This window comes from Pelodiscus sinensis, chromosome 15, assembly GCF_052426305.1.
Source record: "Pelodiscus sinensis isolate ZL-2025 chromosome 15, ASM5242630v1, whole genome shotgun sequence".
Taxonomy (NCBI): domain Eukaryota; kingdom Metazoa; phylum Chordata; order Testudines; family Trionychidae; genus Pelodiscus; species Pelodiscus sinensis.
In genome coordinates this window covers 4,909,506-4,926,305 of record NC_143066.1, presented here as the reverse complement: position 1 = coordinate 4,926,305, position 16,800 = coordinate 4,909,506, and the positions used below count along the sequence as shown (strand labels likewise).

Below are 16,800 nucleotides of genomic sequence, written 5' to 3'. Positions count from 1 at the left end.
CTCAGCAACAGGCTGGGGGTTTAGAAGCCCAGACCCCCCCATATCAAGGGGGGCTGAGGCATCCTAGGCCTGCCCTGGAACCTGGTGACATCTGTGCTGTATCCTGGAGAAGCAATAAACTCCCTCTGCTCTACTGGCTGGAGGAGTCTGTTCGTGCCCTTTCGGGGGTGCAGGAGACGGGGGACCCCAACGCGCCGTCACAGTGGCACCCGCTCAACTCTGCCCAGGCAGGCTAAGGCGGCCACGGAAAGGACGTCAGGCCAGGACACCGGAGCCGCCACCTCCCCGGGCAGGCAGGACGCTGGAGGAGCCACGACAGCCCCGGGGGTCAGAGTTAAGGCTCTTCCAGCGGCAGGGAACGGCCAGCCTGGACAAACCACTCTAGTGGCCACGGGGGAACAGCGCCACCTGCTGAATGAGGGACGCCATTTCCTGCAGCAGCCTGGGTCTTCGGCAGTGTCGCTCCCCAAACCCTGACCGGCCCCACCCTGCTTAGCCTGTGGCCCCAGGAACAGCCCGCCGGGGGGGGGGAGGAGGGGCAAGAGCCAGCAGGGGCTGGGAGTGAGCGCTCAGCTTCAGGGGGGCCCGCGCTGCTGGAGCGACTGGGTGGGGCAGGCTGAAGGAGGGGGCGCAGCACAGATGCATGCCAGCCTACGCTGCCCTGCCCCAGCTGGCACTGCACCGCCAGCAGTATGGCTCCGACGGCATTTCACCGCACGCTGCCCAGCGACGCATCGGTAACCCCCACCCCCGCTGCTCCAGCGCCTCGAGCCAGCCGGCCCCCCGCCCCCAGCAGGCGGGCAGCTCCCAGGACACAGGCGCCCAGCTCCCGGGACACAGGCGCCCAGCACGGGTGCTGCCCAGGGCCCGCCCCAGCCACGAGCGGCACGAGCGCAGTGCGTTCTCAGCAGGGCGAGCGGGCCGGCCGGCTGCATCCAACTGCCCGACCCCACGTAGGGCCAGGGCAGCTCGCCCGCCAGCCTCCCACACGCCCCGGGACAACCGAGGCCTCGCATACCACGGCGGAGCTGCAGCGGGAGGGCGCGGACGCTGAAGGAAAGACAGGGGCAGCCGTGGCTTTCCCTGCCCCACGGCCTACCCTAACTGACGCCATCCCAGGGGGAGTGGGGCGCCAGCTTCCTCCACTGCCACCCGGACCCGACAATGGGGCTGCTGACATGCGCTGCTGAACGCCACATCGTGCCGAGCCGCTCCGAGTTCAGCCAGAGCCAGCGACCCACCTGGGAGCCACCTCCCTCCCCAGGAGAGCTGGGGACGCCGGCCAGGGACGGGCCCAGGCCAGTCGGCTTGGATTCGGGGAATACCAGGCAGGCTCAGGGCGAAAGGAGGCTGCCGAGTGGAAGCAGGTGTCCAGCACACAAGGCTTCCTGGCCCAAAAGCTTCCCCGTGCTCAGGGCAGGGGCCTCAGGGGTGCCAAAGGATTCTCCGGTGGGGGGGGAGGGGGCAACGGGCACCTCCCCCTCATATCAGACCCCAGCAGCAAAGATCCCGCCCGGATGGGCCCCAGACTATCTGCGCCTCATAGCGCTTGGCTTAACTCAGCTCCTTGGCCTGGCCCATCACCGTGGTGTCTGGCCCCTGAGTGCAAAGTTGCCCTGCAGGCCCCCCCCAACTGGCGGGGCACGAGAAGTACCTGAGCTGCAGCTGGCTTGGTCCGGGGGTCAAAGATCCGCAGCCTCTTATCCTGTGGAGACACAAGGGGAACGGCAGGAGGTGAGCACCATGGAGAACAGGGGCAAGTAATGCACGTTGGGCTGGGGAGGGTGGATGGAGGGGTGCCAGCCCCAGACCAGCACCAGCCCATCACCTCAACCCCCCTCGGGGCCTGGCTTCCCTTCCCCTCTGGCTCAGCCTGTCCCCACCCTGTGAGCCCCCAAGGCACCCCAAGGCAGCGACCAGCAGGTGGGGGGCTGGGCCCAAGGAACCCCCAGGGGCACCCTGACGCAGCAACCAGCGGGTGGGGGGCTGGGCCGAGGAGCCCCCAGGGGCACCCTGAGGCAGCGACCAGCGGGTGGGGGGCTGGGCCCGAGGAACCCCCAGGGGCACCCTGACGCAGCAACCAGCGGGTGGGGGGCTGGGCCCGAGGAGCCCCCAGGGGCACCCCGAGGCAGCGACCAGCGGGTGGGGGGCTGGGCCTGAGGAACCCCCAGGGGCACCCTGACGCAGCGACCAGCGGGTGGGGGGCCGGGGCTGAGGGGCCGTCTCACGGCCTGTTCTGCACTGTGGTGGAGCGGGGCAGCAACAGAGAGAAGCTGTCCCAGGACAGAGCCGAGGCAGCGGATCCCTGTCCCCTGGCAGCGAGGGGGCCGTGCACATGGGGCATTCCCACGGGTCCCTCGATCCACGGCACCCAGCCATGCCCCCCCCCCCCCCGCAGGCCAGCACCCCGCGGGCACAGACGCAGCCCGGGCTGATGGCGGCAGCTGGTGCCCACAAGGACGGGCAGCGAATGCTGCTGCATCTGCGCCCGAGCCCGCTGTGCCCGCGGCGCGCTGCCCTTGGGGCGGGCTCTTATCTTGCCCGGGGGAGCCGGGCTGTTTTGTCTGCCGCGCCGCCCGGGGGAAGGCCGCAGTGTGGGGAAGCCTCAGGCCCACACCCAGCCCAAGGCCGTAGCGGTGCAGAGCCGCTCCCCGAAGAGCCCCAGGAACGCCCGGGCAAGGGAACCGCTGCAGGGCCCACCCCAAGGAGCTGAACCGGAGCGGACCTCACCCGCCCCTGCCTGCCCACTGGCCGGCCCACGTCACTCCAAGGCAGCGTGAGGGCCCTGCTGCTCAGCTCTGCTCCCCTCCAGGGCTGGGGCCGGGCCGCCTGACTCTCGGTCATACCCTGACCCTAGCGCCCGGCAGCCCAGGCACCGGGCAGGACGCCGGGACGTACAGGCCCAGGACAAGAGACCGTCTGTCGCTGGCCCCAAGCCACGGGGCTCCCAAGCCCTGCCCTGGGAGACTATCCCCCGGCACCGTGAGCCAGCCTGCGGCCCCGACGAGCCCTGCACCCCGGCCCTACTGCCTGGCGGGCAGGCGCTGGCTCCAGGGGCCACCGAGGGGCACTCTGGCCTGCTCCCTGCAGGGAGCCGGAGCATCTGGCAAGCCGGGAGGGCAAACCTTCCCCGGGCCCAGCCCCACGCGGGCCGGTGCCTGCAGACAGCCCTGGGGTCCCGGCAGCTACGGCCTTGGGCACCGCGAGCCCGGGGCGAGGGAGAAAGGGCAGCACAAGGGGCAGCACATCTCGCTGCTGGTAGGAAGCCCTGGGTGACTGGAAACCAGCGGGATCTGGCGGCCCTGTGTGCGGGCAACTAAGCAAAACGACCCGGCCGCCCCCCCCCCCGGCAACGGCAACCAGAAAGCCCCAGCCTTTCCGTGAGCGGATGGGGGAGCGAGGGCGGAGCGGCAGACGCCTGCTCTGGAGACCCCTCCGGGAGCTCCCCCCAGCGCCTCGCGCTCAGGCCACGTCCCGACGGCTCAGGGCGGGCAGCACAGCGCCAGTGCCTGGCAGTGCCCGCAGACGAGGCTGGGCGCCCCGAGGGCCTGGCGCGCCCTCGCAGAACTCAGACACCTGCCCTGCCCTGCGCTGCCCAGCCAGCCTTCCGGAGCCGCACGTGTCACTAGCACCATCTAGTGCTCGCTCACCAGAACTGCAGTCGGCAGTACGCCCCCTAGTGAGGCAGGCATGTTACTGCCTATTTTACAGGCCGGCGGAATCACGGTTCCGGTTAGCAGGACGCTGGAAGAAATGCTGCCTGGCCCTGGGCTCTGTGCCCAGGAGAGCTTCGATTCTGGCCTTCACCTCGCCGATCGCAGTTCCTATGGATAAACCTGCTGCCCGAAGGCTCTGCCTGCTCCAGCTGTTACAGTTAGACTTCGAGTCCTCCCCTCTGCAGCACAGGAGCGCAAACCCGAAGCCAGGGTCACGCTCTGGTCTCGCACACACCTCCCACCCACGCTCTGACCGGGTCATGCACAGCACGGTGCCACCCTCCCCACCAGCCCGCCTCTTCCCTGCACAGGACTAGCCAGACGCAGAACCCACTCACAAGCCGCAGCTCCGCGAACACACAGCCCGCCAGCCTCAAATTCCCACTCCAGGGCAAGGGGATCGAGAGCTGCAGGAAAACAGTGTCCTGAGCTCACACAGGATCCCCAAGAGCAGCCAAGCCCCCGCTCAGGAATCTCTCAACACAGCTGCCACCGGTCCTGCCCAGCAGATGCTCCTTGAGCAGCGGAGAGGGGGAAATGCTCATCACACGGTGGCTCGGCCGTGGCCCAGAGCCCCCACCAGGAAATCGCCCCGGGTTCCTCGCCCGCCCGCTGCGCTCACCTTCGAGGCAGTGCCGAGGAGGGAGCCATCTTGTTTCCAGGCGGTGCTCTGGATCAGGTCACCATGAGGTTCCAGTGCTGGGGGTGAGCGAGAGTTGGAGTCAGACCCAGCTAGGCGCAAGCTGGCCCAAAGGGGGCAATTCCTTCCCTCCCCCGCGAGCACACCGTCGCACTGTAGACAGGCGGCTGCGGTTTGCACTGCAACGCCCGTTCCTGGGCTCCAGCCACACCCTGGAGCAGCACCAATGCCGGGATTTTGCTTGGAAACAAAGAGGTGCCTGACCTCAGGTTTGCAGTCTCACAAAGGGCCGGGCCCAGCCCCATGGGGCTGCTGGTGTGGGTCAGGGGCAGGCAGCGCCAGGAGAAATGGCCCCCGCGAGGGATGGGCAGCTAGGGTTGCCAGGTAGACCCCGCAAAAAAACCGGACACACTTGATCGTGGGGGGGGGGGGGGGGAGAGAGAAGAACCAGGCTGGGAGGGGGGCGGGGCTGGAAGCCGAGCTGGTGGGGGGAGTCTGGAGGCCGGGAGGAGAGAAGGGCCTGGAGGAAGGGGGGGCGAGAAGCAGACCTGGGGGGGGGGGGGTGCAGCCACTGGCCACAGCCGGAGTCCCTCGGGCCATGCCCCCGGCAGGCGCTCCCTCTAGTTGCGAGCACAAGCTGGGTGGGGGCGGGGCTTGGAGACACCCCCCCTGCCCAGCTTCTGCGCCAACCAGAGGCTCCCAGCGGGGAGGCGGGGCCGCGAGTGGCACTGGGAGTCCCGGCCCCGCCCCGCCCCACCCGGCTTTTGCGCGCAGCCACAGGCTCCCAGCGCCAATCGCGGCTCCGCCTCCCACTGGCTCCCCCGCCCCCGCCAGGCTTCCGGCCGGCGCCCAGCCGGGAATTCAGAACACACCGACATTGCACGTTGCACGTGTCCGGTATTTTCTGAATTCTTCTACGGGCCAGAGGGCGCAGATACCGGACACCTGGCGACCCTGTGAGCAGCGCCTGGGCTGCCTTCACACAGGGCCCTGGCTCAGCTGCTGGGCCCCCCGGGCCATCCCAACGGGGGGCTGTTCAGTGGCCAGAGGGACACGCGTGCTGGTCTCAGGCCCCAGCGCGAGGGGAGCAGGTGCCTGCACTGCTGGTCCCCACGTGCTCTAGGGGTGTCACAGCCAGGAGCCCCGGAGCGAGGGGCCTTTGGGGCAGGGTAAGAGGCCGACGGGTGCTTAGGACAGCCACTGCCTGGGCCCTTCAGCCCTGCCACGTGGCACCGTAAGCCCCCGGGCCCAGGCAGGGAGCTGGCGTTCCCGGAGCAAACGCGGCCGGGCGGAGACTGCGACGGCCGTGATACCTGTCAGGGCTTTCTGCTGGGCCACGTCCCACACCGTGGCCGTTCTCCCAGCGCCGCTCACCAGGACGCCGTCTGCCGTCGGGTGGAACTGGAGCGTCTCCACCTGGCACCCCACCGGCCCCAGGGTCACTCCCGGGCCCGAGGGCAGGTCCCGGCCACTCTCAGGCAGGCGCCAGACTTTCACCTGCAGCGTGAGACAGGAGGGTGAGCCCCCAGCGCCCTGCCCAAACCCCCAGGCAGGCGCCACACGTGCAGAAGCGTCGCTGGGCCCTGCCCCAGTCCCCCAGTGGCCCTGTGAGGGCGGAATTCGAGCCGGGCTCTGGGTTCCCCTACCACAGGACGCCGGCAGCAAGGGCTCAGCCAGTCGCCTGGACTTGGGCCCCCCAGGCAGGGCCAGAGTGGGGTGCCCGGTGCCTCGTGTGCAATCCCAGCCCTTTCCCTTCAGCGCACCCTTCCTGCCCCAGAACGTGTAGAGCAGAGACTGGCCCAGCTGCCTCAGAAGTGCGGCTGGCTCAGGGCTGCTGTGCACGGCCGGGTTTGTTCCCAGAGCCTGTCAGCGCGCCAGCTCCCCGGGGGCACCGAGCCTGTCCCCCGAGCGAACCCTGCAAGCCCCCCCCCACCCTGTGCCACAGAGGTGTTTTCGTCCTTCTTGTAGCCCTGACGGCCGAGCGCCCCCCTCTGAGCAGCTCCGTCCGACGTTCCCAGGCCCCTCGCTCGGCCGGAAAGGGGCCAGGCCGGGCCCAGCTCTCCGAAAGGGACAGCCCGGACGTGACCCCAGCGCTGCCTCGCCCGGCTGGGCTGACATTCGCCCCCCCCAGCCCCGTTTCCTCGACACTCACGGTCTGGTCAGCGGAGCCCGTCGCCAGCAGCAGCGCGTCGAACGGAGAGAAGTCAAAGTCAGTCACCGCGTCTGACGGGGAGAGGAGAGCAGAGGTTCACGCCGCTGGCCGGGCAGCCCACAGCACCAGCTGCAGCCGCACCCCGCGCCCCACAACAGCCCCCGGCGGCCAGGACAGCAGCTGCCACGGCGGAGCCAGGAGCCCCGTTGCCCTGTCCCAGATGTCCCGCCCAGGGAGCGGCCCGGCAGCCCTCCTGCTCTGCGAGGGGCAGCTGGGGGAGTGGCGGCACTGGTTCCATTGCAGAAATGCTCGTTCTCTCCTCCCCGTTTCTCCTGGCAGGCTGTTGAAAAGTCTGGAGGAGGCGGGTGACTGCTACTCAGCTCAACCGTCGGCAGCAGCTGGGAGGGAAGGCCCGGGGTGAACGACGGAGCCAGGCGAGCCCCCAGCAGGGGAGCAAACCCCCTTACGCCTCAGCTCCTGGGAAACCTCGCGTGGGAGCAAGCCCGCTCCTCTCACCCCCCACGCAGGCCTGGCCTGCCCCTCACCGGGGCTCGGGCCCCGCTGGGCTGCCCCCGGCCGGCCACCTCCAGGGAAGGCGGCACAAAGCTGGACTGCCTGAGGGGGGTGAGTGGCGTGAACATCTGCAGGAGCCTGTCAGCCGGCAGCCGGCCCAGCCAGCGCCAGGGCCCGCACGCAGCCCCCTGCCCCAGGGCCCAACGCGGCACGCCAGGCCCTGCTCCGACCGCCGACGCTGCTGGGAACAAACCCCCCCTTTGTGCGTCCCCGGCAGCGCGGGGGCTGAAAGGCTCCTTGTAACTCCATCTGCAGGCGCCCGGGGGAGGGAGGCTGGCACAGTCCCTAGCAGCCCCGCTGCTGCATCCGGCGCGCTGAGGAAACTAGGTCACCGAGTGCTGCTCTGCTCGTGCAAACCGCCGAGGTAAAGGCCCGCGAGGCTGTAAAACTCCCACCTCCGCCAGCTCTGATCAGCTGCAGCGTGCGCCCCGAAGCGTCCTCTGGCGGCCTGTGCCGCGACGGGCCAGCAGGTGCTCCGGGCGCTGCCCTGCAATCCCAGTGCGCCCTCCGGTACCGTCACTGCTCCTGGCTGGCACGCCAGGTCCCGGAGAGCGGGCCAGAGCCAGGGCCTGTCCCCTAAGGGAGCCAACGGGGCACTGACGCACGGCAGCACGCAGTGGTCCCCGCAGCCAGCTGGGGCTGCCCGAGCTCTTCCCGAGACCCGGTGAAATTCAGCGGGCTCTGGGTACCTCTTGGCCTGCAAGGGGTCAAGCGCCCCGGGAGGGAGGAGCAGCCAGCCGGGCTCTGAGCCCCGAATATTGAACAGCACCGAGCAGCCCCATCGGACCCGCCTTCCCGCTCCAAGCCAGCCCCTCGCAGGATGGGAGACAGGGAATCCAGTGCCTGGTGGCTCAGCCGCGGCAGCGGACACGCCTCGCTCCAGAGGCATTCGCCCGGGGAGCTCACCTGAATGGCAGCACAGCTGGGACACGGCCCTCTTCCCTCCGTCCCCGCTCTCCAGTGGCACGATGCCCAAGACCCCTGAAAGACAAGAGGCCATGCGTCACCTGCCAGCGCATCGCAGCCGCCCCGGACTGGCCCATGCCCAGGACTGCGCACGCCTGGCACCCAGAAGCAGGGTGGATACGCTTCCGACAGCTCAGCTGGGAGCTCCCGCCAGGCCTAGCCCAGGCCCCAAGGGGGCAGCTGTCACGTTACTCAATTTTAGGGAAGCAGCCAGATCACTGCTGCACCCATGGGGAGGGGCATGTTGGCCCCAAAAGTGGTACAAAGGGGGCCATGTGAGGTGTCAAATAGAAGCTAACTTCTTTCTGATTCCATATATGCTAGTCACGTGATTGTATAATGTCTGTGTCTGAAGGTATATGCATGTACTTTGTGTGGACACCAAATGTTTCTCTGTATGTGGTTGAACTATGGGCAAAGCAGCTCAGCCAATGGACATGCTAATGAGCAAGTCTCCATGGAACAATAGCCCTCTATAGGCCAAGGACACCCCTCAAGAATGGGGACTCATCCCTAGGGGCTACCAGCAGGGGACACAGGGACAGGCCACGGGCCAGGCGACCTGCTGCAGTCAAGAGGAGACCAGGAAGGAGGGATAAAGATGCCATGTGGCAGCCTCCATTTTCTCTTCAGATCTGCTCCTGACCCCAGATGTGGCCTCGCAGGGAATCTCGAGCCGGGAAGAACTGTGGACCCATCCTGGCATAGGATGTGCACCAGAGACTTTTTAAGCCAGCAGTTATAATCTCTGCTGCGAGCCTGCATTGAGAACTGGGAGATTCGCTGCATGTCATGTATGATACTTTAACAACCTTACTCTCAGGCTTTTCTTTGAGTAATAAACCCTTAGATTGTAAATTCTGAAGGACTGGCTCAGCACGGTTTGTGGGTGAGGTCCAGAGGGTAAATTGACCTGGAATCTGTGGCTGGTTTCTTGGGACCGGACAGAACTTGTTCGGGGTAGGTGGGATTGCGTTCTAAGACCCCCCACCTGTGTATGAGGCCTGGGGCCACGGATATTGTTGGGGTTTTGCTCCTGAGGTTTCTGGCTGGCCAGGTAGGCAGCTGAAGCGCTCTGTGAGACTGGTTTGTGGCCTGTTTGGGAAGGCCTCCAGTCTGGGGGCTGTGAGGAGCCCCGAATTTGAGCAATTCACTCTGAGCAGACACCCTCAGCGGTGCCCAGACCCGGCCCGTCACAGCAGCTGCCAACCCCCGACACAGGCCAGGTTCCCAGAGACATCCTGCTGTACAAATGCCCCCTTGGTGCTGCTAGAGCCATCTTCCCAAGGGGCAGAGGCCCTGAGCAAACCTGAACACGCTTGTTCTATTTGTGTCATTAGCAAGGAGAAGGAATCACATGGTCTTATAATCACCCACCCATCCTCCCTCTGCCTTCACCTCGTGCACACTACTGTTGGCTGCTCCTCAGGAGCTGAGAGACTCAGGTCCTAGTCCCTGCATGTCACTGCCCCACTGGGCCTCAGTCTTTCCATCTGTCCAATGGACAGAACTGTCCCTGCACCCCGGCTTGCCTCGGTGGAGAGGAAACGCTGAGGACTGGGGCTGTGTCTGCACAACTCCTAGCGCAGCAAGGCACCTGAGGCCGTAGGGTTAATGGGCACACAACTCCGAGCTACCCCCCACCGCCAAGGCTCCGTGCCTGCCCTCCCAGCCCCGCACCTGCTGAGTCAGCACTGAAGGCGATCAAGCGGCAGCTGGACTTGAGGTGGTTCCCACAGGAGGTGGAGGCGCCGGCTCGGACATCCCTGATCCAGGCCTGGAATCCAGAGGAGAAAGCTGCATGAGGGGCGGGAGGAGAGAAGCAGCCGGAGCCAGACAGCCTTTCAGCCTCCCGCCGCCCGGCCCCGGGGAGCTGTCACCACTGCCAACAGCAGCGCGGGCGAGTGAGCCAGACGCAGCCTCCCGCGGGGCCGGGGGCTCAGGAGACATGCCCGGAGAGGGTGGGTGCCACCGGCAAGCAAGGACGCTGACAATAGGTCAGACAGGGTCAGTGCCTCTCTGAGCATCTTCCCCTCGAGCCCCCAGGCCAATGCTAGGACCTGGCCACTTTCTGGCGATTCCAGCGTGGGCCCCTGGCAACTCCCCTGCCTCACATCGATTTGTATCCCTGCGCCCACCGCTATCCCTGGGCAGAACCCAACAGGGCCCCGGGACTCGGAAAGCCCCAGCGGACCCGGCTGGCCTCTCCACCCACCCACCGCCACCACCGAGAAGAGGAGATCGCTAGAGGCGGACAGCCTGGATCGGCAGCCCTGGCGGGTCGACTTTTGCTGCTCCTTTGGGGGCGCTGGGCCAAGGCTTAAGGTAGCCAGTGTGGAACTGCGGCTCAGTGCGATTTCCAGCCCTTGAACCCGCAAGCTCGATCGCCTCGGACTCCACGACACCCCTTTAAAACCCGTTTGAGTTTTGTGGTGCGGGACGTCCCCTCAGACTTCCTGCCCGAGACCGGCCGGGGAAAGGGCCTTTGCTAACGTCCCCCTAAAGCAATTCGCTATTTTCAACCGGACAGTTGAACCTGCCGCAGGACTTCCTCCTCCTCCTGCGAAGCCGTCCTCAGGGGGAGAAGCTGGAAACTACCAGTGCTAAGGGCTAAGTTTGGATCCAGAGAGAGGTGACTAACAGCTTATCACCGCCTGTGCAAAGGCCGCCCAGGCTCGGGCATTGCCCAAGTTAGCAAGACGCTCCCGGGCCAGCAACCTCACGTTTCTCGCCGACTGACCCACAAAGGCCGGCCTCGCACCCCCGCCGTTTGAGGGGCCGAGCTTCCTACAGACCATTTGGCCACAGGGCCATGCAATCGCGGAGCTCGGCAAAATCCAAGGGGCAAATCTACACGGCAGAACTTGGAACCGAGCCCAGATTTCTGGCTCCCGGGCCCCCGCTCTAACGAGCGTTCCTACAGTCACTGCCGCTTGTAGGGAAACAGGAGAACAATGCACAGGAATCAGTGGCACCGTTTCATCTTGCAAAGCCCGGAGCTCAGGGCCAAGGCCGGTCACTGCCGCCGAGGGCCTTGTGCGCACGCAACGCTAGGGTCTGGAGAGGGTTCCCAGACAAAAGCCACCAAGAAATATTTCTAGTCCCGCGAGAGTTTATCAATCCCTTGCCATTCAGCAGCAAGGCGTGGGCGCAGGCCCTCCCTAGTTACTGCAGCTCGAGCCAACGCTGTCAACAGCGTGCGAGATAGGAGGCCGCCGGCTGGCAGGGGAAGGGAACAGATCCTGAGGGGAGGAAGGAATTTAGCACATACGAAAGGCGCTTGCCAGATCACACCCTGCTGTCGCGGGCTGGCCGATTTTCCTCATCTGCTCTTACGAGGCTAGCTGCATGTAAAGGCTAGCGAGTGACAAGCGTCACCTTTGAGCGACCAGATGAAGAAATGCGCCTCCTGGGATGCGAGCCCCGGGGGCTAAGAGGGATGCAGGTGATGACTTGGGAATGCCATTCCCAGCTAGGGATGGGACAGTGTAGCCATGTATGCGGTTACCCTGCACGGTTACACACTGGCTCCCAGGACAGGCGGGGAGCCGGCTCAACAGCCCGGGGCATAGCCCATCTCTCGCGTGGAACCAGGCAACTGCTGGAATTTTCAGCGGTTACTCCAATTACTGTTCAATGCATTTTCACATCCCTGTTCTCCACGGGAAGAACGCGACTGGAGCCGGCAAAGGGCGCGAACGGTGAGGCAGCAATAGCCGCGGGTGATGAGGATTTAGATCAGCCAGAACTGGAGGAGACTGGGCAGAATTTCAGACACCCCCAAGGGAATTAGCCACACAACAGGGGAAGAGGCTCATCGCAAACACACTTTTCTGCACCCTGCTCTGACTGGAACTGCCACCGGGAGAGACCAAGGACACAAATACAGACCGTGACAGGCGTGCCCACCTGCTGCCTCTTGTATTAAGAGAAATTTTCCTTGTAAGAAAAAAAAAATGTCTTTTGAGCTCTCCCCTTTCCTCGATTGCCCTGTTGAAGTGACTGAGGTGTGAATGGAGACTGAAAGGGGAGCTCCTCCAGCAGCAGGTGCAAGGGTGGAGAAGGTCTGGGAGCCAGACCCAAGACAATACCTGTGCAGTGAGCTCATTAAGGAGACTGGACAGACAGACGCCTTGGGAGTCCAGCAGCAAGCACCTGCCCTTGGAAGAACTCTCTTTGAAGCAGCATTAGGAAAGGCCAGGTGATGATTAATTGGCTGCATGAGAGGGATAAATAGGAGGCATCTTGGAGAAGGACCCCGGGTTTTCGTCTTGTCAACATGGGAGCATCGATCTGGATAGACAGAAGCCCGGCTCCACCCCTCCCCCATCTAACTCACCTGGCCGGTGCAGTGAGGGGGAACAACTTTTTGTAACAACAAGATGGAACGTGCTTGCGTGTGAGTGTGTGTGTGTGTGTGTGTGAGTGTGTGTGTGAGTGTGTGTGTGTGTGTGTGAGTGTGTGTGTGAGTGTGTGTGTGAGTGAGTGTGTGAGTGAGTGTGTGAGTGAGTGTGTGTGTGTGTGAGTGTGTGTGTGAGTGAGTGTGTGTGTGAGTGTGTGAGTGCATGAGTGTCATGTGTCATATGCACATGATAAGTATTGATTGATCTAGGTATGTCCGATAAACGTGGCGTGTTGCCTTATTTCCCTGAAAAAGATCCCGGGTGCTTCTTGTAAGCACAGCAGGCACTCGGGGGCACGCGGGGCTGCAGAATGAAGAACGAGATGCTGCTCTAAACCAAGCCACGAGCCTCCTGGGAGAGGCTGGGACTCGCTGGCTGCCAGGAGCTGGTCCAGCCCAAGGCGGGGGGGCTCCCACAGTGCCTGCCGGCCGGAGGGGACTTTTACACCCACTGCTGTTCAGCAGGCAGCTTGGCTCCCACCAGGGCTCTGAAACGAGCCATTGGTTAATCTGAATATGGAAAGTCAGCCCACTGAATGGGAGTCCTTGCCAGTCCCATTCCAGCCACGCAAGGGAAGCCTCAATGGGCCAGTGCGTGGGGCAGCGAAGCACCAAGCCAAGAGCCGACTGGGAGTGCAAGGAGCTGCTGTGCCGTTGCCCCTGGGTTCTCCTGCAGAACCAGCGCACCCCGCGCCGCTCTGCCAGGCGCCCACAACAGTGGCCAGCATACAATGATCGCAGACGATCTTCCTCCCAGTTTGCTTGGCCTTAAATCAGTGACCTCCCCAATGAGCCAAGCTCCCTGAACCCCCCCGGCTGACCCCCAGGGATGCGCTGCCGGGGCCCCAGCCTCACCCCCATCACATCACCCCCCCAGGCTGGCTCCCAGGCGTGCGCTGCCACGGCCTCAGCCTCACCCCCACCACCTCATCCTCCCTGGCTCTCCATAGGTATTTGTTGAACTCCCAGCCGGCTTTTCTCAGCAGAGCCCGAGCTGCCTTCAGTCCTGCGGGGTCTGATCTCGGGTGGCCTTCAGTACCACTTGAGCTCAGCACTCCACCCCCCAGGGGAAAGGAGGAGCCCTAATTCAAGGCAAGGTCTTTGCGGCAGGACCAGGTAGAGCACAGGGGTTAGCCTGGGGAGAGGCACCGTTCCCCCGACCAGCTGGGTAACCAGATCCTCACTCAGACTGGTAACCAAAACACTCAGTACCTTGCCCACCCGCAGGGACCCCATTCACTCACCTCTCCCCTGCCTGGATAGTGCGCACGCCCCTTTCCCCCCAAACAAACTCCCCACTCCCTGTGAGTTCTGACCACCCCTGGCACCTTGCTACATGTTTAAAGCTGGTCAATTCTGCTGCACAACACACCAGATCCAGCCATGCCTCTGTGAAGGGAGGCAGATGCTCTAAGTTATCCAGGGCGTCTGGTGAGCTCTCTCCGCTGAAGCAGGAGCCCCTGGAAACAGAGACGCTGTCCAACGTGGCTGCAAAGTACCACGTGTAATTACACTGCTCTCCACAAAAGCCCTGACAAGCTGCATAGCACCTTCCCTTTCCAAGCGCCCTGGAGAAGGAGCACTTCCCTTTTATTACTAACTCTCAGAAAAGCAGCCAGCTCTGGGGTGAGCTGCAGTGCACAACGGCGCTCTACAACAGCTCAAAACAGAAGTGAAGACCTTTCAGCGATCCAGGAGAAGACAGAAGAAAAACTCTGCAGCCTGTTTTCACAGCAAGTTGTGGAAGGGGGCAGGGGTGAGTGTGGGGGGCGGGGAAAATGAAAGGAAACAAAACTGCTGCCAAGCAGAGATACAGACGTCTGACACCATGCTGGGAGATTCTCACACAGGGATCCACCCGCCCCTCGGGGGAACTGGGGTGAATGGTCTATGCAGCACTCTGAGCCCCCAGAAGCTTGCTGCTATAGATGTGCAGGGCGGTGCGTCTCCGTAGCATGGCAGAGAGTCACAGTTCACTTGGGCACTACATAGGTGCATCGTTTTAATGCAGTCATTCATGCTTGCACACAGTGTGCATGCTACCACAGCTAGCCAGCCACAAGTCTGCACGCTCACGGCTATCTACAGCATCACGGGACTGCGCAGCTCCGCTCTGCACCACTCAGGGGCACAGAACTGGCGTGGCAGTCTCCTGGTACCACAGCGGCAAGGCCGGGAAGTAACGTGGCACCAATAGATTTCCTTTTGCCTTCAACGGCCGCAAATCTACACTCACCCGAGGGGGGAAATGTGAAAGTGACACCGAGCATCCGCCACTCCCCAGGTGCAGGGACTAGTCGGGTAGGTGCAGAAATCGGGTAGCGTGCCTCCAAACCAAGGGCCTGATCCCCAGTCCTCGTCTGCACAAGCCAGCTCACAGAAGCTGCTTAGGCCACTCAACACATGCCAAGAGGCTGCAGCATACGGTCCTAGTCCAGGCACCTTTGCTCCTCTGCTTCCTGACGCAGACGTTTGCCGCCGGGCGGACAGCGGCATGGCTAGCCGGTTGCATTCCAAGCCCAACACCCCTGTGCCGCAGTTTGAGCCGAGAGACGCTGCCCGAGCCCGACACCCCCACGCCGCAGTTTGCGCCGAGAGACGCTGCCCGAGCCCGACACCCCCGCGCCGAGAGACGCTGCCCGTCGTGGTGCCTTTGGGGAGGGCTGTCAGGCAGCGTTCTCGCCACCTGCTCGAGATCACTGGCAGCACGTGCCTGCACAAAGCCCGTTTCTGCCACGCTAGCACGGGGCATGTTGAGACATTTTCCTTTCCTAGCATGTTAAGCGGCCCATTGCTCGCTAGAGAGAAGCCCTTTGCACAACCCCGGAGAGGAAGAGAGAGCGGAAGTGCTGAGAACATCTTGTGATACAAAAACCAACACTGGAAACAGTTGCAAACCCCGCTGCGAGAAACCCGCCGGGGCTGCACACTGTGGGCGCTCAGCATTTCAAAGCCGCTGGACAGTGGCACCCCCCAAAAAAATTTCCAGGGAGAACACCTACAACTAGGCAGAGAACCCCAAGATCCAACCCAGGGAGACAACAGTCTTTGTAGCCAACAGACAGGTGCCAACCAGGCAACCTGGGTAGCAACTAAGTCAGTAGCAACCCTTTTCCAGTCAGCTGCACCGTGGCTGCCAGTTAGATCTTATCACCCAACAATAAAGCTGCCCCTTGTGCCCAGGCACCGGCTAATGCGACGGGGGCTGGTCTCTGATTTCTGACCAGTTGAAGATGGTGCAGAACAAGGCAGCAGGCAGATGGCCCGAGCACAAATAAAGCCTGGGAAAGGTGCCCAGCAGAGCCCCGGATGTGGGCAGCAGAAGCACTGGAGTGCCTAGGCTGTCAGGGGAAGTCCCCCCGCTGCAGCACCGAGGGGCCAGTCCCTCGCTGTACCTGGCCAGGGCACGCTGGGGGCAGAGCCTTCGACTTCCACTGGACCTGGAGCAGACAGACTCTGACCCCCGAGCCCATCCCAGCCACAGGCTGCTGGGAGTGAGGAATCTAAGGGAGAGATGTTGTCCCCTGCACCCCAGGCTGCATGGGCAGGGAGGGGGCTAGAGGTTGGGGGGTCACCCAGCCCAGCCTGGGATCATGGGGTGTTAGAGCCCGTCACATGGCAGAACCCAGCTCTGCCCAGCACCCGGGAGCATGAGCAAAGGGCTCTACGGGAAGAGCCACGCGGGCCAAGGCAGGGCCCCAGAGCAGGGCCAGGGAGCGGGGCCCCCAGGGTGGGGGAAGAAGGGACATGGGGTGCCGGGGGCAGGGCAAGGGGAGCAGGGTCCCCGGGGCCGGGCTGGGGGAGCAGTGTTGAAGGCTGCAGCCGGGCTGGGGGTGCCCAGGGCAGGGGGTGGGGAGCCCCCGGGCCGGGTGGGGGAAGCGCGCCCCCCCGCGGCAGGCGGAGCCGGACTCACCTCCTTGCGGGCCGGCTTGGCCGCCGCGTGCCGGAACCGGGACGCCTTGAAGCGGTTCATGGTGCCAGCTCCGGGCGCCGCTTCCTCCCGCGGGATCAGGCTGCCGCCGCCGCGCCCTCCCCGAGCCGGCAGACCCGCCCCCGCGCCTGGCCACGCCTATCCCGCCCAGACCCCGCCCCCGCGCCTGGCCACGCCCCTATCCCGCCCAGACTCCTCCCTTAGCCGCGCCCTGTCCCGCCCAGGCCCCGCCTTGGCCACGCCCCGACCTCAAGACCAGGTTGTTTTTAAATGGTCGCAGTCGTTATGTGCCTCAGTTTCCCCATCTGAAAGATGGGGCACAGCCTGCTTCCTGGGGAACGCTAGGGTACATGTACCGTGCTGTGGGCTCCCTGGAGGGCGGAGGCTATGGGAGTGCAAAGTCTACTGACCTTTGGCTCA

General features: G+C 64.2%; 1 protein-coding gene across 2 annotated transcripts in view; it reads right to left on the bottom strand.

Annotated features, from left to right (window-relative positions):
• LOC102447944 (coronin-7) overlaps nucleotides 1-16,520 on the bottom strand; it is a 103,239-nt gene extending 86,719 nt beyond the window's left edge. The window contains exons 1-7 of one of the 2 annotated variants that reach the window (XM_075899092.2): nucleotides 16,363-16,520; nucleotides 9,728-9,824; nucleotides 7,988-8,062; nucleotides 6,509-6,579; nucleotides 5,670-5,853; nucleotides 4,339-4,415; nucleotides 1,655-1,705 (exon numbers count right to left, since the gene is read on the bottom strand). In XM_075899092.2, coding sequence (XP_075755207.2) covers nucleotides 1,655-1,705; nucleotides 4,339-4,415; nucleotides 5,670-5,853; nucleotides 6,509-6,579; nucleotides 7,988-8,062; nucleotides 9,728-9,824; nucleotides 16,363-16,422 — 615 coding nt within the window. In that variant the 5' untranslated portion in view covers nucleotides 16,423-16,520. The remainder of the gene's footprint in view (nucleotides 1-1,654; nucleotides 1,706-4,338; nucleotides 4,416-5,669; nucleotides 5,854-6,508; nucleotides 6,580-7,987; nucleotides 8,063-9,727; nucleotides 9,825-16,362) is intronic. The other variant, XM_089782211.1, reaches the window with a different exon arrangement.
• Between the last annotated feature and the right edge of the window lie 280 nt (nucleotides 16,521-16,800).